General features: G+C 37.9%; 1 protein-coding gene across 50 annotated transcripts in view; it reads right to left on the bottom strand.

Annotated features, from left to right (window-relative positions):
• Positions 1-26,699, bottom strand: part of LMO7 (LIM domain 7) — a 189,780-nt gene that overhangs the window by 10,691 nt on the left and 152,390 nt on the right. For 15 of the 50 annotated variants that reach the window (XM_070578896.1, XM_070578910.1, XM_070578936.1 and 12 more), the window contains 15 exons: positions 26,113-26,255; positions 24,382-24,814; positions 22,379-22,687; positions 12,344-12,458; positions 11,130-11,291; positions 10,196-10,383; positions 9,170-9,230; positions 7,486-7,542; positions 7,293-7,334; positions 5,611-5,636; positions 5,226-5,330; positions 4,517-4,609; positions 3,815-4,170; positions 2,866-2,931; positions 710-762 (listed from right to left, as the gene is read on the bottom strand). In XM_070578896.1, coding sequence (XP_070434997.1) covers positions 710-762; positions 2,866-2,931; positions 3,815-4,170; positions 4,517-4,609; positions 5,226-5,330; positions 5,611-5,636; positions 7,293-7,334; positions 7,486-7,542; positions 9,170-9,230; positions 10,196-10,383; positions 11,130-11,291; positions 12,344-12,458; positions 22,379-22,687; positions 24,382-24,814; positions 26,113-26,255 — 2,209 coding nt within the window. The remainder of the gene's footprint in view (positions 1-709; positions 763-2,865; positions 2,932-3,814; positions 4,171-4,516; positions 4,610-5,225; positions 5,331-5,610; positions 5,637-7,292; positions 7,335-7,485; positions 7,543-9,169; positions 9,231-10,195; positions 10,384-11,129; positions 11,292-12,343; positions 12,459-22,378; positions 22,688-24,381; positions 24,815-26,112; positions 26,256-26,699) is intronic. The other 35 variants (XM_070578904.1, XM_070578906.1, XM_070578913.1 and 32 more) reach the window with 7 other exon arrangements.

Raw genomic sequence — 26,699 nt, 5'->3', positions numbered from 1 at the left:
ATAACAGAAACAGTTGGCAATCACAGGCTTGCTTTCAACCACACGGTAGTGACAGGCTGGAGCTGGGAGTGGCTGTCCACTTACATGGATGTGTCCACCTATTTCACCTCAACCCTCACCTGAACCTTCGTTTATTTACATAACTATCACCTGCTTTTGCAAGCCTGTATGCAAACCCTGCTTAAAACAATGTGTTTTGCTTGGGTTTTTTCCCTTAGTTATATAACTTCAGTTCCATGTGTACCTAGAAATACACTTTATACTAACAGTATCAGGTTCCAAATTGTTTTTGCCAAGTTAAGGAAATCATTACATTCTGGGTTTTTTGACATCTTATCATTTAAATGCACAATTTCAAGTTTATACACAATTTTTAAGTCCCCTGGTATTCTGCAGAAAACTTTTCTGTCCCATTTCTTTGGCTGTAAGATGAAATCTTCCATACAAAACTGTATCAGCATTACCTTGCAAAATTTCCCCATATTTTATTAGTTATTTAAGGCCATTTTAATCTCCCAGTACTCCCTTCATTATGAAGTCAAAATAAGCACAAGATAGTTTTGTTTTTATAAGAAAACACTTGGTTATTTTAATTTAAATGTAATCTTAATGAACCTGAAATATCTTGACCTTAAAAATACTGATCATAGCGTGTGATAGCATAAATAAGCGACCGTGCTGAAGAATTTTGAAAAAAACTCGCAATTACCATTTTTATTTGTGGGGTAACCATCCAGTTCAGTAGTGGACCTGGATTTATTCCTAAAACATAGAACACAATATATTACATACGTCTCATTAAGAACATCCTTTTCATATTTATGAAGAAAGAACACCAAAAAGATTACTTTTTAAAGCAGGTGATTTATTTCCTATGTCTGTTGAGAGCTATATTTATTTTCATACCAAGGAATTTTTCATGTTGCACAAACTAACAAAAACAGTGGCAGCTGTGAAAGAGAGAAGAGCTTGATGCTAGAAATAGATATAAACGTGAAAATCCTCTCCAGTTTGTATGATGATTAAGCCTGTGATTTCTGAACAATTTGTGTACTTGGACTCTCTTCCAGATCTCAGTCTTACCAGGCTGTACAAAACATCTGTCACCAGATCACCTAAAAAATTGTCCCACTTCCTTCAAGCTGCCCAAGGGTCAAGAAGCCAACTTTTGGGGCATTAGGGTACCACCCTGAAACAGCAGCTTCCCAAGTGCTACCTGGCATTCCAAAGAGGGACTGGAGTGTACCGGCAGAGACAACTCTGAAAATGCCTGACTTCACAATGGTAAAATTTAGGTCTACACGTCAACACATGCTGACCTCACTCTCACTCTACTAAGCAAAATAACTTCAAATAATAGGAATAACAATGAATAATACACATCATATAGTATGCAATATCATACATATGTATATGTCTGACACATGTATATGCATGCAATGTATACGTATATGATACAACATAATAATGTATAATACATAATAATGTAACACAACTGCCAGCAACATTCCCAAATGGTTGCATTTGTATTTACATAGAAGAAAACACTTTTATTTCAAGCTGTCCAGCCACACTCCTGAATACCTCTAGGGCCTGCACTTTCACAACTGCATAGAAGCATTTCATTTTTCCCAGAATTCCGTAAGTTCCCTTTCTTTGCAATCTATTTTCTCAAGGTAATGAGCTACATAAATAAAGCTTATTTAAATATATAAATAAATCCATAGCTTTAAAAAAGAGAGATACACATTTTAATGATCTATAGTTACCTGGAAACATTCATTATAAATAAGATCATCCATCACCAGAATTTTTTCTAGCTAATGTCAGCCCATTAATACCTGTATCTCCCTTTTCTTTTCCCTACCTGCTCTGAGCCCTAGTCAGTCATCCTGATTGCCTACAGAAGTCTTTCCTTGCTCTAAGGCATACTTCCTAAAGAAGAAACTTCAGCTCTGAAAACACAAATTAACAGTCATACACTGTGTATTTACAGACAGACTATTCGGAAGTCCTGAGTGACTTCTAAAGTGCAAAGCATTTTAAAAATTACTTTAAAACAGTCGACTTAATGTTTTAGGAAATTTTAAGATATGCATAACTTTTCAGACATCTGAAACCCTATCTTCACTCCCCTAAATTAACCAGTAGTTCTAATCAAACTAAGAGAGAGGTCACGATTCTCATTTCAGATGTCCACATGTAACTTCATTTTAGGTAAGCTTATGCCATTGCTTACAACCTCTTTAAAATAAAGGTTAAGGTAGATTGCAAAAAATGAGCACAATTCCTCCCCTGTCTGTGTCTATTCCCTTTGCATTGCGGTTCCTGCCATAAAGAGAGAGAGTTTTTCTGCTCTCCAGCAACTTGGGCTGGCCTTGTGACTTAAGATAAAAGAATGCGGCAAAAGCGATGGCATGCCAGTTCAGAACTTAAACTGCAAGATGTCTTGCATGCTTCCTCTCTTTAATTCTCTCTTTTCCCTACCCAGCCACCATGTATATAGACTGCACTGGCTTGCTGGATGTTGAAAGACACATGGCCTAGTTGCTCCCATTGCCCCAGCTGACAGCCAGCCAACTCTCAAAAGTAGAGTTGCCTAGTAAACTGGTAGTAGATGCATGAGGAGCCCAAACAACTAAAAGAACTGCCAATTGTTGACCCACAAAATCATAAGTCACTAAGTTTAGGGGCAGTTGGCTACCCAGCAAAAGCTAATTGATACAAAGATCAACCAGCAAGATCTCTTTGGATCCCACAAAAGACCAAGCACCAAAGTATTCCCACAAAACATCTAGGCAAGCCCTCAAATAGTCATCTGAAGCCAATTACTCAAACTAAAGTACAATTAAACATTGTACACACCTGTCACTAGGAAGCAAACCTGAAGATTCTTCTCCTCTCTTTGGTATATCATAGGAATCAATAGGCCTAAAAGATGAAAAAAAGAGTTTACAGTCAAAAGATTAGACTTTAATACCTTCCCCAAGTTTAAGAAATGGATACCAAAGTAATGTTATTCTAGCCTCTTTATGAAAATGGTCTCTGGGTTGAAAACTGAACATATAGAAGTATTTCAATGACTCACTGCTGAAAAAGAGACCTACTACTACCAGACATTTGCAATTCATTTATTCCACAAATACAGACTGAGTGCCTGCTGTGTTCCAGTACATTCTAGGGCTGGGCTACAGAAGTAAACAAAACAAACTTACCACCTCTTAATACTGACATTTTAGTGGGGCAGGCAGGCCACAGACAAACAATAAATGCAAAAATATAAAGCAGGGTAAGGGGTACAGTGAGAAGGGGTGGAGAAGAGGCATGTATTTTAGATGAGGTATTCTGGAAAGTCTGAGGTGGTGACATTTGAGCAGAGACTTAAAAAAAGACAGACAGACAGACAAATGTGAGGGAAGACTTCTCCAGGCACAGGGACTAGAAAATGCAAAAGTCCAGGGACAGAGTATGTTGGGCGTTTTCAAGGAAGGAAAATGGAGGCCAGGGTGGCTTTAACAGACTGAGTGAGGGGGAAAAGTAGGAAGCAAGGTTGACCAAAGGGCCAAGATCCACTCACAAAAGCCTTCTAGGCCACAGAGAGGACTCTGGATGGTATTCTAACATGAGAGGAAGTAAAGTGACAGGATCAGATTTACAATGGAAAGGGATCACTCTGGTTGCTTGTGTTCACCTGTGTAGAGAATGGATGGTAGGGAGCAGGAAGACGAATTAGGTGCCTTTGAAGTGGCGAATGGATATGGCTAAGCTAAGCCAAGTGAAAAATCACATGTGCCCTGTGGCCGTGGGGACAGACCTTCTATACTGGTATATTCTGACTGACGTCTCCCTCTCTCTCTCCACCAGGCGCGTCTGCTCCTCCGCACGGCGTTTCTGCTCCTCCGCCTCCACCTGACGCTGCTTCTGTGCCTGCTCTTCCTGATACTGCAGCTCCTTCAGCTTCCTCTCTTTCTCAAGAGTGAGTTGTTCCTGCAGCTTCTTTCTTTGGTCCTCATTCACACTGTCCTCTTGATGCTGTCGCCTCTCCTCTTCTGCTCGGGTTCCTTCGCTGTCGGAAGACTTGGACCCTTCACCCCAAGTGGCTTCCCAGGTGGCAAGAGCAGGCGCCCGTGTGGTCAGAGAAATGCTGTTTGAGTTTAGGCCCTTCAATTCCTATGTGACCAGGGAGAAAAAAATTACTATTATTTCACAGACATGTCTATATTCAGTTTTAGATGATACTTATTGTAGTTGGCTCTGAATTCCACTTGAAATGATATTAAAAGTTCTATCACTGACAAAGCCACACATAAGTGATGGAGATGTAACTTAGAAGCGGAAGATGCACTTATTGACACATCAAAGCAAAACTCTGACAAATCAGAGCTCATTTTGTATTTTGCAAAGAGCTATGTAAGTGAATGCGTGGTCAAAGCCAATGAAATGTAGTATCCTCTATTTCTCAGCTAATTTCACCAACAAGATGGAGAATGAAGAACATGACATGCTCCAACACTACCTCATTCAAGTACTTGGAATTCTCTCTCTCTGCCTCCTGCTTGGCCCTCAGCCACTCTTCCCTTAGTTTCTCCTGCTCACGTTGATATTTTTCCTATAAGAAGACATAGCATATTAGTTAATTAACAGGTTAATGATGTTAAACAGCATCTTCTTCGTTAGCATTTTTTCTAGCTCTACCCTTCACCTCAATCTTTAAGGAGAGTGATATTACTTTAACCAATCAGATTTTCATCCCTCAAGTAGAAAACAGCTTACATTGAATTAAAATGCAGATGTTGGGAAAGAGTAAACTCTCAGAGTTGAACCCACAGCCACCCTTTACCATGGCTGTAATTCATTAAAGCCCCTGGCGAATGTAAGGGGGACTGAAGTACTGTGTGATGGACTGAACACACAATTTCTGGGGGTGTACAATCTACACACCTCTATAGACCGCTCATGCATAAGAAAATCCACAAAACTATAGTGTCGTGTACTCACTAAAATTATACAGGGGGTTAATAAATAATTATTTTAAAAAGATGACTCTGGAAATCCTCAAGATAGAAAGCAATTCATTAACATAAAATGTGTTACCTATCAGAAGATTTCCTAGTTATGAGGTTATTGGCTTTAATGTTTTTTATTTGCCTCTCAGTATTGGTTGACACTGACCAGGGAAAAGCAGTTAAAGAACAGTTCCTGTTGATCGCATCATTCTGTTCTACCTGCAGCAGCCGATCCTGCTCCTTCTGCCACCTCTCCTGTCGCTTTCGCTCCTCCTCTTGATCCCATGCCCAGCGACTCGGGGCACTGATGGTCGGAACTGGAAGCTTACCAGGTAGAAGAGCGCCAACAAAGAAGAACATATTACTTCATTCAGTCATCCATTGAAGCACTTTTGCAGCATGAATTATTCATATCACCCTTTGCCTAAGCTGGACCAGAGGAGAGTTGGCTTTCTATTTCAAAAGAAGTCTTTTCAATTTGGAAAGACTACTCCTTGATAAACCCTTACACAACTTACAATAAAGGTCAGTGAAGCTACTCTGCATTAATTCAGTCCCACCACGGTCACCTTATTTATTTCAAAAACAAATGGATACTACTTACATCAGGAACCACAGAATCGGCGCTTCCTGCATTGCAGCACAAGGGCAAGAAAGAAAAAACGCACGATATAAGTCTTTTCATTTCTATGAAATATTTCCTTTCAGAAAGTTATATCATTAACTGTTTCTATGCCAGTATACTAAGTGAAATCAATGTTTTTTTTAAACAGCAGTAGATCCTTTTTTCTCTTTAGTTACATCTTTGTTACTCATCTTCCAAATTCAAAGTCAGTAAAAAGAAGAAACTATGCAAAGGTACAGCCTAGCTCTCAGTACTAGAACTGGGTAACTGGTGTATTTTTGAAGAAGTTTCAAGGTTCTTTCATTAATACACTGGGCCTACATAGTTTGGCCTAATTAAAAAAAAAAAAGAATTTTAAATGCTACAACATCTACCAAATCCAATTTTTTACTCGCCACTATTCAATTACATGACAGCTGCCAAGTCACATTTTTCAGGCCTTCTTATTAATGAGCTACTTTTCCTAAATAAGCCACCACAATAAACACGTTCAGGAAACATTTCCCTCTCTGAAACACAAATATTCAAACTTCACGCGTAAACTTAGGGGCACAGTATTATTCTTTATTCTTAGGGGGCCTACATAAGCGTGTGTCTGTACGTAGTACAATGATTATAAACAAGGAACAAATTTCACAAAAATACATTATCATACAGTATTTGAAAATTTTCCTGAAACCTCAGCTGTCAAATTATTCACTTCCACAACTATACTTAAGAAAACTGCTTTGAGACTTAGGAAAATAGTCTTTCCTAAAATAGCCTGTTGAAGAAAAGTGAGTAAAAATTAGAATAGTGAAAGAAAAGGAATTTCTTTACTTTAGCCAATTTGAGATAGGAGTATTGTACTGCATCGTTTAAATTACCATTGAAAAACAGGAGTTGAACAAAAAATATCAAAAACACTAAGGATACTGACACAAATAGACTTTGCACATGCAGAGTTAGTAAGCCAATTCTATTTATGGTCAAAAGAGACCTTAATTCACCAAAGGAGGACTATGAGGAGATGAACACAAAATACACAGATCCAGGAAATACCATGTTACAAGGCAAGGTTGGAAATGTTTGATAATCTTAAAAGTGAGAAACAACATTTTAGACACCAACAGCACACTCCCCTGACCATGCCATTGCATCTCAAATGTTGGCTATTACTTTTAAGTTCTTGGTAGCAAAACACAGCTCGAAGTGCATTCATGAGAGAGAGCATTAGACAAACGTGAAGGAGGAGCAAGTCCACATGCACAGCGCCTCATGAGGCAGCACTGCGCAACTACACCAACACAGAAGACCTCTAAATGCATCACTTGTCCCCAGATGCAACCAAAATTTACTTTTCATTTACTTCAAAGTCAACAGAGCGCGGTCCTAGTAACACCCCAAAGCCACCACCTCAATAGCAATAAACAACTCTGCTCTTTATTAAGAGCATTTTCCCCTAACCAAAAATTAGAGTTTTAAAAAGTTAGCCAATTACATGTTGGTGTAATCTAATAGCGCAGTTTGTAGGAAGCAGTAAGGCTTAAGTGAAATTCCTCATTTCTTACTGTCACCCAGTGGAAAGAAGTGTGTGTTTTAATGGCATCTCAATTTTTTTTTTTTAATTAAAAAATAAAAAAACACCAGAGGTATACAAAGGACACGCAAAGACCCATTACCACAGAGGTAGACCCATGAACTGTAAGAAAAGCCTGATGATCCTAGGGAAAGAATGGAAATGGGTTATGTTACTTGGTCACAATGATGGCCAAACTGAAGAGGTTCAGGGCCCAGCACCACAGTCTATCAGGAAAGAGTGGAGAGTGGGAACAATTTCATGAAAGTGCATGAATTGTTAGCTTGGTGGTTTACCTTGTTCAAAAAATTGTGATCGCCTTTTTAAGTTTTTCAAAGAAATAGGTTCAGATGCTAGTTGAAAAATACAAAAAAAAAAAAATACATCAATACCATGTTATTCATTTTAATCTCTCACCACTGGAAAATGAAATGATACTTGATACACCTTTCCAATTTGTAGCAATACTATTTTTTAAAATGACAAAACTGATAGCCATCGAAAATATAGATTATTTCAATGCACAAGGACACATGTATTTTTAGTAGTCTATACTACATTGAAATTAGTAAAAGGAACTAATATTTTGATTAATAAATTTTAGCAGATAGCATCATAGTGTCACAGAAGCCAAAGTACCATCTTCCATGCTAGATCACACAGCTTTAGGGAAATGGAAATTAAAATTTTTTGCTTAAGTTAATCAATCCAAAATCTTTCCTAGTACAAGTAGAATTGTTTGTAACTAAGAGTTTTCACAGTACTGATAAGTAAAAAAGGAGCTGGAAAATAATGGGGAGGAAGACAATAAACACCCAGAGAAAGATCAAAGAAAAACAAATGCCAAAATTAAAACATTCTTCTAACTAGAATATTTTGCCCTAGTTTTCAAGATCTTATAGCCACTAACTTAAAGTAAATAGAGTTGAGTCAGATAAAAAATAAAAAACACTGACTTCTACAGATCTGTCGCAAGACTATGGCAAATGATTATCATGCTTCAGTTTATTCATAAAATGTAAATGCAATTATGACCTGATACTAGTTGGCACTTATGTATCTAAACAAAACCCTCAAATGACAGGTCCTGTGTATAGTCCCACAGTCACCAATAAGTTCAGTGTCTTATCAATTTGCTCTGCCTGCGTCACTTGTAAAACAGGACCTAGAATTCTAACTATCGGAAATTAAATACAAAGATAATCAATAAAGGAAGAGAAATTTATAAACTTGGTTTGGCTTTGACATAATGGATTATGAACTGGCAAATGCAGATTCACAGCCACCAAACCACTGCAAAACTCCAGCCCCATTCCTGGCAGTCTAGTCTCATGATACATCAAGTGTCATCTTCTTTGGGTCTCTTTCCCTGCCGATGTGGACCAGATCTTACTTATTTTGTATGCCTAAGGAATAGCACACAGCTTGTAGTAGCTAAATTATTTATGGACAGACAGAAGGAGGAAGAGAGTGTTAACTCCATAATACAAACTTTCCCTAGATATTCTGCCTGCTTTTTCATTACAAATGGGTACTTTTGCTAACAAGTGGTCATTGCCATTGGCATTTCCCTATTAATACTAGCTGCCTCCAAGCTTGTCCCTTTCACAACAACAAAAGGGAAAAGAAAAATACAAAACGATGAATGAAGTTAACTAAGATTGCCTTTGCCAGCATACCACAGCAAGAAGGCCAGCGTCTCTGGGAAAACCAGTCTTTCTTATTTGGCTTAGACACATAGGCAACTCAAAGCTCCTGGACATGCTGCCAAAGCTTTGCTTGCAGTTCCTGAACTATTCAACACTGGAACTGAATGCCCTTCCACCTGGCTGCAACTGGATCTGTGTGCTAACCTTTTAGTTTCAACTTGCAGTGTATCACTTTTTCTTTCACTCCCAGATGCTAATTTTTATAACAGCAGAACTTGAATGCTATGACTTTTCCTATATAATAAATGTAAGTTATAATGGGGATGTTTACCTTTTGATTCAAAAGTATTGCTTTCATCACGAATTCCATTGATTTCCTTGGATTCAGTATTCTGGAAAAGAAAAATGCCAGTTAACAACATTCCCTCCAATTGGACTTTGGGCTTAAATAATGCATTTCCCATTAGTGAAAGTATCTTTGCAAGATGAATTTTTCAGGATATTAATGTATTCCCTACAGCTTTTTATATAAAATAGAAACTTAGTTTTTTCATTATTCTTTAATACTTGTGGAAGGATGAAAGCTGCGAGCATGAATGTCTTTAAGTTCAATCAGTCATTAATTTTCCAAGAAACATGATGGGCCAAATCATTAGTCCATTTGGCTTATTTTTATGAGTAAGCAATATATTCATATAGGATTCTCTAACATTTAAACTCTTCCTACACAATGCACAAGATCTCCTTTATTAGGTAAAAAGGAGTATCTTAGGATAACAACAATTATATTTAGGGAATCAATATAAACATTTGAAAATTTAAATTGTATTACTGCTTTGATACTTAGAAAAATTTCTACATTATAATTATTTTTAATCAATTAATGTAACTGAGTTTCTCTTAACTGCATATATAAGTTTACCCATCAAATTCACTTATACAAAAACTAAAAATGCTTCATGAGGTTTTAAATTGAACACAACCTTTATACTTATTTTATCAGTAAAGATAAAGAAAACATAGAAAAGTTAGAGTGTATAATTTTACACAATTACTACTTCACATTCACAAAGATCTGAGAGAAGGGTATACAATGAAAGATTGGTAAGAAATACCTGCAAAACACCACTATGGGATTTTTTAATTTTACCATTATATAACTATTACTCTATTTATTAATGGGTAATGCCTTATGATTTTCAAAAATACATTTTACTCTCATTACTATAAATTACGTTTTCAATTATTTGTTTTGAAAGTAGCATCAAAATTGTTCAAACAAAAATTCTTTTCCCCACACACAATTCCTACAGATGCTTCGCTCTATACAAGTACTCCCACTTCTCAAAATACTTACAGAATTCTGAAGGCTTTCTGAGAAATCAGTCACTACCGATAGATTTGAAGATTTGTCTGAGTTGTAAATTCCAGAAGTTGCATCAATCCACTTTGTTTCAGGTGAACCTATAATTTTGGTAGCCATACTGGTGAGATTGAGGGTTTTATGCCGTTTAAATGGCAGGGAAGGTTGGTCTTTGCCCCAGTCTGATTGGCACATGAAGATCAAGAAATGAGTACAGGTAAATGTTGAAGTGGAAAGAACAAAGTTACTGAATACACATATACAAAATGCACGTATACAAGACAGACAGACAAATCAGTGTGTGACAGAAGTGAAGAGTTTAGGGCCTCTACCAAGAGATCACCTTCCCAAAACACAAGGGTTAGATCATGTTAATAATGAAAAGACTAGCAAATTTGCTGAATCTTTCTGTAAACCAGGACCGAACATTATATTCTGACAGCATCAGATGGCAGGTCAGGGGAGGCTTAAACCTCCAAAGTTAAGAAACAGAATAATGGAATGTATATTGGAACTTCCTTGAGAATGAAGAACAAGAAAATGACCCACCATGTTTTGTCTTACAGTTAGTTACAATGCTGTAAAGAAAGTTAAATCGTGGTCTAATTCTTAATACTCATTATTATCTGACTCCCAAATGTATATACAATTACAGTAGTCTTGAGTTGATCTTTGTATTTGAAGTCAGTCCAGCATATAAATCAGTCAATAAACAAGGCAGAATTCAGTAAATTTACTAGTAAAACGTTTTCAGACAGAATAGTCAAGGAAGTGTCATTCCAGAGTTGTCTCAACATAACTACAAAACATCTTTAAGCCAAAAAGTAAAATGCAAAGAAAAAAAAAGTTATTGAAGCAAACTGTTATAACCACTTGCCAAAGACCAGTTCCCAATTTAGAAAGCCAACCAGTGGGAAAACCAACTCACCCAACTTTCCATGGCGTCGGATATCCATTACGAGGTTTCCAGTTTCTTGAGCATTAGCCATGGCTTCCTCCCACTCTTTTGTGTCCTTATATGAAAACTTGGTGTTGTTAATAGCAATAATTTCATCATCTACCTGTAGCTGAGAAAATTCTGCTGGGCTACCTAAATAAAGCAAAGTACATATAACCACCGATAACAAGAAAAAACACATTCTAAGTGCTTATTTAAATTAAGGAAAAAATGGCTTCGTAATCTCAACTATTTCTCATTTTTCCAGGTGGAGAAGAGTTACAAAGTTTCTTAAAGTTATCAAATATTTGAGTAGCTACAACATAAAAGCAACCAAAAGCATTTTTATTCTATAGTATGTATCTTCATTAACATTTAAAGGAGAAATAATAAGTTCATCTGTTCAATAAAATTTCTTTATTAACCCAGGAAGAAAATTTTAAATTATCTTTAAATTATAAATATGAAACATACTGCACTTTAATTGAGCTTCCAAATAAAAATGCACTCTGGAATGGGGAAGAAAACAGAGCCACTTAAAACTGCTTAAGATTACTACTCACCATTATCTAATTAAAGCGGTCTTGAAATTTCAAAGAAATAAGCAGAGTTAGCATGCAATTTTATATAGCTAAAATATGTAAATGAGGAACTCCTCTTAAATACAATGGCCTTTATTTTAATTTTAGGCCTTTGGTAATATTTTGCCAAGAATTTCTAGGCTTGACTTAGTATAACCCTGCGGAGGCGAGGGGCAATCCTTCTGTTATAGTCCCAAAGCATCCTAAGGAGTCCATGAGCAACAGATATATCAGGATGCTCAGAAAACATCGATTTATTATACAGCATGTATATATCTACCGCCAACACATCTGATCAGGGAAAGTTCCTTCTGTATCTTCAATTAAGTATTGTTTGTTAGCATTTTCAGATGTTAACCCTAAAATTTCGACAAATGAATTCTGTAAAAGTCACAAAGTTAAGACTCTGCAAAACTAAAATGAATTAGGCAAGGAGAACAAACTATGTAATTTGTAACCCCAAATCATAGTCTCAGAAAGAGGATGGATCTTCCTGCTTTACTGCTGCATTTTCCACATGTTTTCTCCTCCTACATCAAATAAACTAATTTCTGTGGGATTTTTTTGAACAGCATAGGATAAGAAAGGAGAAAAAAGTTCAGTAGAACTAATTCTATGGTTTACCTGCTTCAACTGATGCTATGAAGATCCCGGAAAAAGTCCATCTCACTGTAAACCCAAAGTCAAGACCGTTCCCAGGCGTCTGGTTTATGCTGATTCTCATATCACTGAACTGATCCTGAAAACAAACATGACACGGTGGGATCAGGTGTCCCTGGCACCCGGGAGGAGGAAAGTCTATCCATGAAAGAAGGCAAGCTGCACACAACGTACACTGAATTACTTCATTATAAACCAGAAGCTTCATTTTTTTCACCTTGGATTTGGCAGAACCTTCATTTATATAAATATCACCAAGTTTATTACTTTTCTGCTAAAATAAGGGAAATCTTCATATCAATAGATATTTCTCTTCACATTAATACTATAAACCAGTTGGCCATTGATAAAGCCTACGTTTTTGCTCGCCATACAATTGGGTCTAATTTACAGACCATTTCTTACTACCCAGGAATGAAACTGAGTGATTTAAATCATTTAAAAAATGCTACCATATTAACTCTTAAAACTACCTCTCCAACATTTAACGTATTTAGCTGAATGATTTCAAGGAGTTCACAGACACATAATTCAGCTACCAGTAGTGCTCATCTAGAACTGGTACCGTCCCCTAATGGGCGGGCATCTGAAGTTTGGGCAAGGCATTTTTGTGGGAAAGGCAGAGCTGCTACACAAGACGAGAAACACTGAACTGTATCATCTCTGAGGAAGTCCCCATAAGATGCCAGGAGGACCCCTACTGAGACACCCTGTACTATAGGCCATAATGTTCTTGAGGCAACATCAGCCCATAAACCCAAGAATAACAGCCTCTTGGACAACAGACAGAACTCTCTTTTCATCTCCATCACTACACTACACGGCAACAAATTCAGTTTCACAGACTTTCCTAATTCATAAGTAGAACATAAGAATTTTGACATAATGAGTTCCCCAGAGTAGTGTTTTAGTTCTTTGAGTCACAATAATAAAGAACTTAGACTTAACTGTTTAAAAAAAAAATTGGGGGCTGGCCTGGTGGCATAATGGTTATGTTCGCAAGCTCTGCTTCAGCAGCCCAGGATTCACAGATTTGAATCCCACGCGTGGACCTAGCACCACTTGTCAAGCCACACTGTGGCGGCATCCCATAAAAAACAGAGGAAGATTGGCACAGATGCTAGCTCGGGGCAAAAGTCTTCCTAAAGCTACTTTATTTTCGAGAAAAAGACCTACAGCTTTTCCATTTTAATTTGGCAGTTAAACCCAAACCTAGGGCCAACTGGGCAATTCATAAAGCTTTATGACTAAGCTTTTCCACCTCTAAAACAAGTTTTAAATTCAAGTGATAATATTCTGAGAAAAACTGTGATAATACATAAGAATTAGAAGGAAGGCACCAAATAAAGGATTGAGAAGTTACCATGTGATATGGACACAGAAGTTAAGTGCTTTAACAATAATCATTTATTCATTTGTTCTACATTTATTGTGCATCTGTTGAGTATAAGACACAGTGCTTAGCACTGGGAAATAAAGATGAATTAGGCACTGGCCTTGCTCTCTAGAAGTAACAAATCTTCATCAGTAGGTATGGGATATTTTTAAGCAAGAAAAAAAATATTTGTAGCTAATAATATAGAAAAGTGTTCATTATACAGCTTTAAAAACAGCTGAAGTATGGGAACCCAGATATAGATAATGAGAACACTCATTAATAATCAGCCTGATGAACACCAACCTCCAGAATAAAACTCTGCTATGAACAGAAAAAATTACTGGTTAGTTCTACTCCTTAACCAAAACCACAACACACTTAAATTAGAGATGACTCAGTAAAGATAAGTGGTCATCTTCACCACTCTTACAAAAAAAAAAAAATCCACCTTAAAGCCAATTAAAGTTCATAATCTACTGCTACATAAGGGCACAGAGACAAATGATGGGTTAGATACTCAAGACACTAATTGAGGTTTTTTATCTTGAAGAATAAAAGACAGGATAGAGTTTTAATAAATAGTCCCAAACTACATAAACAATACTTTGTGGGAGACAGCAAGTGAACATTATCCTTTTCTACCAAATACAGGATAAAAGAGAATGAGCTTAAGCCACAGATGGAAGAATCTCAATTTTATTAGACCAGAAGAATTGTCCCACAGAGGGCTGCTCTTACCTTGGAAATAAAGAAATCTCTACTCGAACATATTAAATCAAAGGGCAGATAAATACTCCTCTGAAATAGCTGTCAGAGGACAGCCTCACTGTGGCCACGGCCTGGGAGACTGTAGGTGTGGGGGTCCTTGGGACCGTACACGGACAAAGGAGGAAAGAACCACATGAGCCACTACAGGTCCACTTCTGTCAATGACCAGGTGGCCTCAGGTATGTCACTGAGTCTGGAAGAGCCTTCTCTCTAACAGTAACACTGATTTTCAAGCTTTCTGTTTTTCAAAACCCTATTTTCAAATGAAAATCTTAGGCAGATCACCTCCCTTCAAACCAGTATACAGAAGGAATTAAAGCGAGTGGCTGTAGTTTCAAAGTGAGGGCCTCAGAGACTCCCTCCTCATGGCAGTCCCTCAGGCATCTGTGGAATCCTTGGCTCTTGAATCAGGTTACCCCTGAGACTCCTTGCAGGGGAACAAATCTATCACTACAGTCAAGTATAAAATTATTCACAATGATTTCCATTAAGATTTTGACTGCCTGACTTATTTCTGCAAAATAGATGCCACATGAGTATTCTACAACGGATCCATGCTTCAGAAGACGATAACGGAGGAACTACTGTTTGAACTGGATGGAACCAGGAATATAAATTATTGGGGGAAATCTAGATTCTTGACGACTGATAAAGAATTATCTCCAAGTGGTTTGAGTTGCCTATGCTGGGAAAGATAAAGGATTAGTTAGCTATCAAAATATCAGGATTTAAAAATAACTTCCCTATAATTAGATACAATTTAAACAGAAGCATACACTGAAAGCTGAATTTTTTAAACAAAAACATGATGATCTGGAGTAACAAAGATTAGATTTCTTTTTAGGATAAGATTCTCATATCACCACAGATGGAAATTAATGAAAAACTGGATCAATCTTATATACTAACAAGTCAGAAAGCTATTCTCCCTAAACTTGTTCAATTAAATAAATGTGTTACTTAAGGGGAACCTACTTAAGTTGATAAAATTAAATAAAACACTAAAATATTCAGGCTGTAAAGTCATAAATAACAGGAAATATATAATCTTTGATTTTTGTACACGTGGTTCTTGAGTGTCTTTGCTTCAGGGTCTTAGTGGGACGAGAACATAAGTGAGCAGCCCTTAAATCATGGTGCTGCTATGGCCCTGGAGCTACTCTCCATCACCAAGGACGCATCTATACTTTCTCCAGTTCTCCATTTCAAAGTGGCAAGCGGTGTTTCTAACCCTACCACTTCACTCAATCCATTCCAAGCTTATCTCTTACCAACCAAACCCATTTTCAGTCCTCATCTCACCACACACTACCAACTATTCCTGCCTTCAGAAACAGCCATCTAAGTCATCCATTATTCTACTCTCTCTTGACTTTTCCCCCCAACTCTCTGGCCACTTCTCAGTTCCTCCTCTTTTTCTATTTCAATTTTGTTGTGGTCTTTCCCTAGTCAACCTCCCATCTTTTTGACTACATGCTTTCCTGAGTAACTTCCTTCACTGCTGTGTCTTCAACTACTGTATAAGCCCAACAAAACCAAAATTAAAGTCATTATCTTCCTCCCCAGACCTACTCTTCCACCTCTTGTTTTTCACATACCAGTCAATTACATCACTATCTAACCAGATGCCAAAGATAGAAATACCAGATTGTTTCAGGGACTCTTCCTCCCTTCCTTTCCCTCAGTGCTCCCTACCCCAGCTCCACACAATGGAGAGCACTTGATAAAGCGCTATCAAGCCCACAATTCATAAGTCCATCTTGAATCACCCCATCCCTCCATCCTTCTGCAGGTTATCTTAGTTTGGACCATGGTCTCCCTCTAAACTACTGTGGTCACCTCCTAATTGGCTCACATGCCTCCAGCCCTTCTTTTCCTCCGTCTTCCACACAGCTGCCAGAAGTTTACAGAACATGCTGATTTTTATATCACACCCATTTAAAAATTGCTGGTAGCTCCTCACTGCCTACCAGGTAGATTTCAAACTCTACATTTCAGAAATAGATTCAGTACTGAAAAGTTTCAATAAATATATAACTTTCCTCAAAACAATTTTAAGAATGATTATCTTTATGAATCAGAGGATACTTCAGTTCCTATTGGCTCTAAAATTCTAAAGACATGGCATAGTTAAAATAAGTCAGCATTTGGTGTTTTAACTATACATAAGACAGTTCTCAAATATGAACATGCCATATTTCAAAAAAAATTAGGGTCAAAGAAATAGCAATTGTAGCCTAATCATTGAACCAGCCTGGGGCAAGTTACATAACTTTGAAATCTCAAGCATTTCATTGGTAGAAGTGAGGATAATACCACCAACTTTGCAAGATTATTGAGAGGATTAAATGAAGCATTTCAAAGATGTCAAGGCACATGGTTGATGCCCAGTAATTATCCTCTTTTTCTCATGGAATCGATGTTATACACGACACGTAGGCTAGTTAAGCAGTTTCCAGATCAACTAAAGAAAATTCTATTTAACTCTCACATAATTAGCTCTAAAGCCAATAGAACCCAGTTCACATTCAACAAATACTTACAGCTCCAGGCACCGTGCTGGCAGTGAGCAAGACGGGCTTGCTTCCTACTCTTAGAGACAGTAGGCTCTAGTGAAGCAAAATGCCTGATGTGAAGCCGTGATAATGTAAGCCCTGGGTGCTATTAAAAGGGGCACTTCTCATAGGCTTGGGAACCTGGAAATGGACATGTAAAAAGCTTCCTTCTTCCACGTGATAATCCTACTCTGAACACTACTTTAAAAAATCTGGGCAGAGGTTCCAAAATATGGGTTTGGATGGAGTTTGAGAGAAGGTTCTGACAGGACAAAAGGAAACAAAAACCTATAGGCAAAACCAAATTTGGGAAAAAATCTCAAAGCCACGTCTGAGAGACAGTTGGAGGAGAATGAAGGACTCTGAGAGTCATAGTCTCTCGCCTTGCTTGGGGTCACCCCAGAATTGCCCCGGCAGCCTGCATTGGTAGGGGGGCAGATAAAGAAGCAATATCACAAGAGAAGTAGGGGAGAAGACGGAATAGAGAGGAATAAACCTCCAGCTCAGCAACGGAGATGGGAAAGAAATTCCTGTGGGCAGGTTTTAAACCAAGTTATATTAAGTTCCTTCCTTCATTATGCTTTTCCTTCCTCATGGTATGAACCAACTTATTACTACAATTCTGTGGTACTTCTCCTAACCAGTCTTTGGCCCCAGACTCCATTTCCTTAACATAATTCTATGCAATATCACAGTTCTTACATTCCTAAAACACCTCTTAATCTTGAAATTCCCACATTAAAGAACCTATAAGTACCTAAATTACCTGCTGGACCAAGTTCATACTTCAGTCTAGTAATCAAGGCCTTGAATGCAATTCAACTCAGTAAATACTTAAGTGCCAACTATGTATAAAGACTGTGGAGGGTATAAAGAATACCAGTGAAGGAGAAACTATGAACATATGAATATGGATCAAGGAAGAATTCATCAAGTGAAACTTTCAAAAGGCAAAAAGTTCCGTTCCAGGGGCTGGCCCTGTGGCACAGGGGTTGGGTTTGTACATTCTGCTTTGGTGGCCCCGGGGTTCCCTGGTTTAGATCCTGGGTGCGGACCTACGTGCTGCTTGGCCAGCCATGCTGTGGCAGGCATCCCACATAAAATAGAGGAAGATGGGCATGGATGTTAGTTCAGGGCCAGTCTTCCTCGGTAAAAAGAGGAGGATTGGCGGTGGATGTTAGCTCAGGGCTAATCTTCCTAAAAAAAAAAAAAGTTCAGTGTTCAGTTCTAACTACAGGGAGGAAATATCTTGACTTACAAAGAAAGTGACCCTCCTGGGCTTTGAAGGAACAGGATAACTTCAAAAGAGAGACAGGTGAAATGAACATTTTCAAATGGGACAACAATAAGAACAAATATATGTGATGTGTTCATGAAAGGATATGATGTGTTCAAGAAAAAGCAAGCAGTCTCCTGTGGCTTAGATCACTCACTTCCCCACAACATAGTGTGGTATAAGCAACCTTGAATCAGACTGCCTGGGTTCAAATCCTGACTCCACCACTCAATACCCTGCATGGCTTTGGACAAGCAACACGACCACTCCGTGCCTCAATTTTCACAACTGTGAAACAGGGAAAAGAGGGTCACTGAGAAGATGAACTAAGACAATGCCCTGAGAAGCTTAGCTCGCACCTGGTAAGCACTCAAACATTAGCCGTCACAGTACTACATAGGGAGTCTGGAGGCAGCCATGAGGGACCTTAGTGTTCCTGTGTGCTTTGAACTTCATCAAACAGACCACGGAAGGCCACTCCAGGCTCTGGAGCAGAGAAATGACCAAGTCCAGGCTGGCATCATGCGAGTTACTCTGATGCCAGCCCATGTAGAATGCACAAATACAAGCGACTATTTACAAAGCACTTGCATTGATGGGGAAAGGGCCTGAATTTGGGGAGTGAGGCAGGGATAGAAAAGAACATCAAAGGAGATTCTGGAGGAAGAAACGAAAGGACATAACCAGCTAAAGAGTGAGGTAAGAAAGAGAAAGAAGACCTGAAGTACACTCACAAAGCTATCGAGACATGTAGATGTGCTGCCATACATCATTTTTGGTTATTTTCTGAACTCCTAGAATTATAGTTTGGACCAGAGTTTGAAGGAGTGTTGCATATGCCCTTGACATATTGGTCATCGGCCATTTTGTGCAGTCACAGCGCCTTGCCCAAGTCAGTAAGCTCTCAGTGATGAGAGCAGAGTGATATTACACAAGCTACTTTCCTCATAGCACAGAAATGGACACGCCAAACATCATGGGGATAGGCAAGTCGCCATATGAAATATACATACACGTTCAAGAATGCCAGTCTCTACACTTGTTAAATAAAGCCTAATTTTGCTTGATGCCAGCCTTGGTGGTCCAGTGGTTAAGATTTGGTATTCTTACCACCACAGCCCCAGTATGTTTTCCAGTCAAGGAACCACACCACCCACCTGTCAGTTGTCATACTGTGGCAGCTGCATATTGCTGTGCTGCTGAAAGCTATGCCACTGGTATTTCAAACACCAGCAGGACCACCCATGGTGGACAGGTTTCAGCAGATCTTCCAGACTGAGACAGACTAGGAAGAAGGAACTGGCCACTCACTTCCGAAAAAAACTGTCCACGAAAACCCCATGAATAGCAGTGGAGCATTGTCTGATAACAGCACCAGAAGGTAAGAAGATGGCACAAAAAAGAGTGGGCAGGGCTCTGCTCTGCTGTCCTCAGGGTCACTAGGAGTCGGAATTGACTCAACAGCACTAACAACAGAATTCTGCTGGGTAGAATATCATTTCAAGTTTCGTGACAAAGGAGCATAAATCCATTAATGCTGAAACCTGAAACTATGCGGCATTAATTCAGGTTCCTCTGAATTGCAGTAAGCTGGAACACACCCACACACCTCACTTAGCCTCTTTTTCTTAATCCATGGATGAAGCTAGTCAGCTGCCACCCTGAGGCAGTTACCACCACCTAGCCCACAATACATTAATCAGGCTGTTTTGTTGGATTTGCTTTTGAAAAGGTGAAGCCAAACACACAAAAAAACAAAAGGGACCTTGCTTTTGTTTTTATTGTTCATCCAAGGGCACCTTATGTTCCCCAAGTGTAACACAGGCTATTGTTCTCATCCACTGACACTTAGGAGGCTAACTACAACCGCCCTTTGGTATCTGTGGGGGACTGGTTCCAGGACCCTCCCTACGGATACCAAAATCTGCAGATGCTCAAGTCCTTTACATAAAAGGGCATGGTATTCACAAATAACCTATGCACATTCTCCCAAATACTTTAAATCATCTCTAGATTACTTATAATACCTAATACAATGTAAATGCTATGTGAATAGTTGTTATACTGTACTGTTTAGGGAATAATGACAAGAAAAAAGGTCTGTATACGTTCAGTAGAGATGCAGCCCTCTGAAGCCTTTTGACCCGTGGTTAGTTGAATCAGTGGATGCAGAACCCAAGGATACAGAGGGCCGACTGTACATATTTCCAATTCTTTAAAAATGGAGTTGGGGCTAGCCCAGTGGCACAGTGGTTAAGTTTGCACGTTCTGCCTCAGCAGCCCAGGGTTCGCTAGTTCAGATCCCGGGTGCAGACCTACGCACTGCTTATCATGCCATGCTGTGGCAGGCACCCCACATATAAAGTAGAGGAAGATGGAAGACGGACATGGATGTTAACTCAGGGCCAGTCTTCCTCAGCAAAAAGAGGAGAATTGGCGGCAGATGTTAGTTCAGGGCTAATCTTCCTCAAAAAAATAAAAATAAAAAATAAAAACAAAATAATTTACAACTAATGATTTTAGCAGGCTGAAGAAATTGTTTAGCTTTGTTTGTAAACAAGCATAAGAAAAACTGAAGGAAATATACCTAAACACTAACAGATTATCTCTAAATGATGGGGTTACCAGTGATTTTTATTATGTATACTTTCCTGCATTTCCAAATTTTCTCAAGCACATTGTAATTTATACTTGGAAAAAAAAATCCCTCTAAACTTGTAAAGCTTTCCTGTACTAATAAAAATCTAATACTACTAAATGTTATATCAAATTATTTCACATAAAGTTATTTCATTACTATAACTTAGGCCAAGTTATATACCTGATGTTGTACCTTGGAATATAAATATACTCTAGTAAGGCACTAGAGAACACTAGACTAAGTCAAAGAACCACAAAAGCTCCTCCATGCTAAGAAGTTCACACAACCATCAAATTGCTTAACAAGGGTCTTTCTAAAAGAGAGAAGCTTTCTGTCTACTAGACAACCAGCAGCATTTTTGCCTACATGGAAAACATACTGAAACATACTAAAAGAACACTCATAACCTAATAATTCTCTTAAGTCATCGATTGGGATTTTCAGTAGGAAAAATAGCAAATGCCTCCAGTCATTCTTCATCTGATGGTATATTTCATTTGGACTCCAAATGTGAAGGAACAGAATAGTCACATTGTAACTAAGCCTCAATATTCCCATTTAGACACAAACAGTGGTACAAAATTCTAGACTTTCTAATGTAAAAATTAGTATCAAAAGTCACTAGAAGGGGCCAGCCTAGTGGCATAGCAGTTGGGTTTGTGTGCTCCACTTTGCCGGCCCAGGGTTCACCAGTTTGGATCCGGGGCATGGACCTAGCATGGCTCATCAGGCCATGCTGAGGCAGCATCCCACACAGAAGAAGTAGAAGGACCTACAACTAGGATATACAACTATGTACTGGGGAGCTTTTGGGAGAAAAGAAAAAAAAGAGGAAGATTGGCAACAGATGTTAGCTCAGGGCCAATCTTCCTTACTCAAAAAAAAGAAAAAAAAGTCACTAGAAGGTTAATATGATATAAAAAGAAATATCATGTTCCTAGAGGCCAGTACCTCTGATGTGTACCGATTTCTCTTTGCTTCCAGTTAACTTCCCTGAGAAGGGGCTTTTATTACCCATTTATCTATTAGACCTGCATCTAAAACCTCCAAAGCGACTCATGCACCTGGACACGGGACTGCTGAGTGCCAGCAGAGTAAGGCAAGAGCTGCTGAAACGAGGAGTAGAGAGAAAAGCCAGCCAAACTCCAAAGAGATGGGTCCAAAAAACCTCAATACACCCATATCACAAGGGTTATCTGGATCAATAAACCCAGAGTCGGAAGAGACCTACTTCCTCTAAGATCTGTTAAAAATAAAATGCAATCTCATTTTCCACATTATCAGCCTAGACTATAAGGCCTAGAGATTTTGAAACACTGTTTCCAAATTTAAGTAGTTCTGTTTCTGAGCAGCAGGTGATAAAGAGCCTCCCCAAACTCACCTGTGATCTTGAGACCTCTGTCTGTGGTGAGCTTCTCCTTTCTCCAGGCTCAGACATTAAATCAGGGCCAGATGCTGAAGACAAGGTGGCTTTAGAAGTGGCAGCCTGGTCCTGGGAAAGAGATGAGAAGGTGGGTGTAGGAGAGGGCAACCTCGTCATGTCTTCTCCCGCTGCTGCTGTCTCTCTCGCGCTGGATGAGCTGAAAGCAGGCAGGCTTGTGTCGGGTTTTTGTGCAGAGATGCTGACGGAAGTGATTTGAGTTCTCCTAACACCTTCCACATCTCCATTATACTTCCAAGCATCATCCATCTAAATAGGAAACATCATTTTAAACTTAGTATTCTGTTAGCTTTATGTCTGTTTAAAAAACATTACATTTTAAAATTATAACAGTAACATATACCTCCCACAGCAAAGTAACTATTGCTAAAAGCTTGGAGCACAATGTTTCACATCAACAGACCGGCACATATGTAGTGAGAGGAGTGGTTGTTTTTATAAAAGAGTTTGCATTATAAATAGACTCCGGAAACTTGTTTTGCTCTTTCACATCACGCCAGATCAACAGATAGAACTCTAAACTAGTCTTTCCAATTGCTGAATACTCCATAGTATAGCTGTCAACAGGTTATTCATTTGATATGCCTTCAATGTTGTTTATAGTTTTCTGTAACTTCCAAAAATATTGCAACAAATACCCACAGCTCTTTCTAATTGGAACATTTTTATAGCACAGATTCCCAAAAGTAGACTTGCTGAACAAAAAGATATTTTTATATATATTATAAATGCAAATAATCATATATGTCTTTAAAGATGGTAGCAAGGCATTCCCAAAACAATGTATAAGAATGTCTGTTTCTCTGCATCCTTGCCAACACTAAACATTTTGGATGTTTTAAATCTTTTTGAAAAGCTGTGTACTTCATTCTTGCTCTAATGAGGTTGACCGTGCTTCTCTATGCTTTATGTTATCAGCCATTTAAATGTCCTCTCCCTCAAACTGGCTATTCATTTCTACATCCATTTTTCTACTGCTTATCTTTTCCTTACCAATTTGTAGGAACATTTTAAACCTTAGGGATATTAACCCTATATCTATAATACATTTTACTAATGTTTTCCTAAGTCTATAAATTGTCTTTTGACTATGTTAATAGTGTTTATCATATAAATTTAATTTTATGTTGTCAAATATGTCTTTATTTTACTTAATATAATGATCAGGAGTTTCCTGGCTAGTTTAGGCAAGTTTCTCTCACTTCAAATATTTTTTTAATTAAATTTTTTCTTTTTCAGATTTTAGGATTCTACATTGGCAGAGGTAAAAGGAGTTTGAACACTGGTCTTCTTAAGGCTGTATTGCTTCCTTTTACATAATCAAAATTAATACACCTACTTTCAGGTATGTGGACTGCTTCATTCTCAGGGGAAATGATTCCCTAGTCTACATTCTTAAAAATCCCAATAGAAATATATATATATATATATATATATATATATATATACACACACACATACATGTATATATATTTTGAACCATGAGACACATTTTAATAACTACATTCAAACATATCAAGTTCTAATGAAGTGGGAAATCAGGGAAAATAGAAATTCGTACATAAGCATCTGAAAACATTTAGGTTAAACCACATGAAATTGTTACTTTGTAGGTCAAAAAGAACTGACTACTGGCAACTTCATATAGTTCAACCTAATACTTTACAAAAGCTGTACTTGAGAAAATATGACACTAAAAAATAAATGTTCTGCCTTAGAAGAATGTAGCTTATTCGTTCGTTGAATTTAAAGTTTAATCAATTCTGGATTGTTGCTGTATTGTAAGTGTTAAATATCTATTGAATCTAAATTGGCTAAAATAAAACTGCTTTATATATGTTATGTACATTTTACACATCAAGCATATATAACTCAAACTTCTGCACAAGTTCACTGACATTCTGCTCTTGAGAACTGAGTAAGTGAGCTGGGAACACATTTACCGTGTAGGATCTTGGGAGTGATGAGATTCCCCTTGACTGAGAGCCAAAAGGTCTCGGTGTGACCACAGATGTTAACCTGGCTGTATCAGCTCTCTGGTAACTTCTGGGGAGAGAAGCTGAAACTCGAGTCGACTCCATCTGTGTACTCAGTGAATGCAAAGAAGACAAAGTGGATGGGCGTTGTTCTTCCACAGAGCTTTTGGAAGGAAGGTGAATTTCAGCTATTATAGTGTTCTCTCTTCTTGCAGAAGTTGTAGAATCTTGTTTAGGAATTTCTGTAGGATAAGTTGTTCCCTTCTCTTCTACCCTTTCACTCTGGTAACTTTCTTCCGACATAGCCAATGTAGGGGGAAATGTTTCCTCATTCAATATATCATCAGAAGAATATATTCTCCTCCTCGATGTAATTGTAGACATTTGGTTTCGGGACTCCCTTAGCAAAAAAAAAAAAAAGCAGACCACAACCACAAAGTTATGCATTTTGCACACAGAGGTGAAGAGACAGATGTCATTTTGGTAATTAACATATAAAATGGACTGAGACTACAAAGACTACTGGCTTCACACAATAATCAATATAACATTAACAGCATATGAAGACAAATACATGCAATTTCCTTTTATGCCACACTAAGATTTTAAGAGTTGACTTTCCTCTTTAAAGAGACTTTCAGATACTTCAGAGGGTTTTTTTAAATTGTAAAGACATTTTAATAAGGGAATCAGGCTATTTTAATAGATTATTCACAAAATTTTATCCACAAGTTTATAACTCTTCTCAAACTAGCACACTAGAAATATAACTAATTGTCTGATAATCAATTTGAACCCTCCAAAGATGTAGATTCCTTGACAGTTGTTTGAGTTTTCCTCTATACAATTTATAATAATTTAGTAAAAAGACCACAAGAGACTCAAACTTCTGTTAAGATCAAGTCAGCATATGATTTCATATAGCTTGATAGAATTTACACGGACAATTATTACAGATTAAAGGCACCATTCATATCTGTAGACAAGTTGATGAAACAGTCTCATTGCTACCATTCTGTAAGGAGCACCTTTCAAGCTAACCACGTTGCTTTTAAGTGAATGAAATTGTGTTTACCACTGGCTTCCTGGGTACAAAAGAGCTTTGTTTAATTTCACCTGACAGTACATTTCCTTTTTGACATTATCCTTAAAGTGTATTTGCCTCCTCCCTGACCTGTAAATACCCCAAGGTGTCACATTGTAACTGTTCTACAGGAAAGTTTAAATTGGACCTTTATTCTGTTATGTTGCAATGCAAAAAACAAACCCTCATATTTATGTTTATATAGTTTTCCTTTAAAATATAATTTTAATTGTTCCACTAAACCATGAAAAAGAAGTTTGTTTAGTTAAGAGTGGGAACTGGTTTTATTTGACCATTCACTCCTAAATTCACTTTAAGAGGAGAAAAAGTTTATTTTCTGCACCAAATATAGCCAACAGCACTCAATTCTGCATGTAAATATACAATGTAAAATGAAGAAATTATGCACACCTATATTAAGCATTCATTTCTTTTGTTAATATAAGTCATTATTATAGAAATACTTTGCTTTTTCACTGCAGAGCAAAATGCTAAAAGTTTCATGCATATTTGATTACAGTTTAATATTGGTGCACACCTATATTACACGACACTTACACAAAATATTTCTAACACTGGTATCTCCAACCATGAGATGCATTCAGCCTTATTACCTGTCCTGCATCATTTCCTTAAACGTCTTGGAACCTCTCTCAGACTTCTCAAGGGCCTGCTTTTCAATTTCTTCCCTCTCTTCTTTCTTCTTCTGTAGATCTGAAGTGTAGCTTTTTCGACGATCTTTCCATTTTGCAAGGTCCTGAGAGAAAAAAATCACATCAACACAGACAAACCTGAATTTCTACACACCCGTTCTAGCAGTGAGAGTGGCCAGACTATCCCATTACATCGCTCAAACTACTCACTCCAACTTGATGCCAGGGTGCCCTAATTTTGCTTTTTATAGCCAGCGTTTCTGTACCAAGCCTTTATCTCATGTGTCTAGAAAACCTGACCTAGTAAGACAGACCCCATTTTTGTTTTCCTGCCTCATTGCCCATTTTCACAAAGAATGCTAAATGCTTGTAATTGGGTGCCAGGTCAGAAAGATCAGGAACTGGTTCAAATTCATTTTCATCTCCCTCCAATAATCTGGCTGTTCTGTGAAATGACATGTCTCACTAGTAAAACTGGAACAGAGACATGATTGTAATGGTTAAACATAGATGCAGACTCAGTCTTTCATTTAACAAACACTGAGCTC

Source organism: Equus przewalskii, chromosome 16 (genome assembly GCF_037783145.1).
Source record: "Equus przewalskii isolate Varuska chromosome 16, EquPr2, whole genome shotgun sequence".
Taxonomy (NCBI): domain Eukaryota; kingdom Metazoa; phylum Chordata; class Mammalia; order Perissodactyla; family Equidae; genus Equus; species Equus przewalskii.
This window is presented reverse-complemented; position numbering and strand designations above follow the sequence as displayed.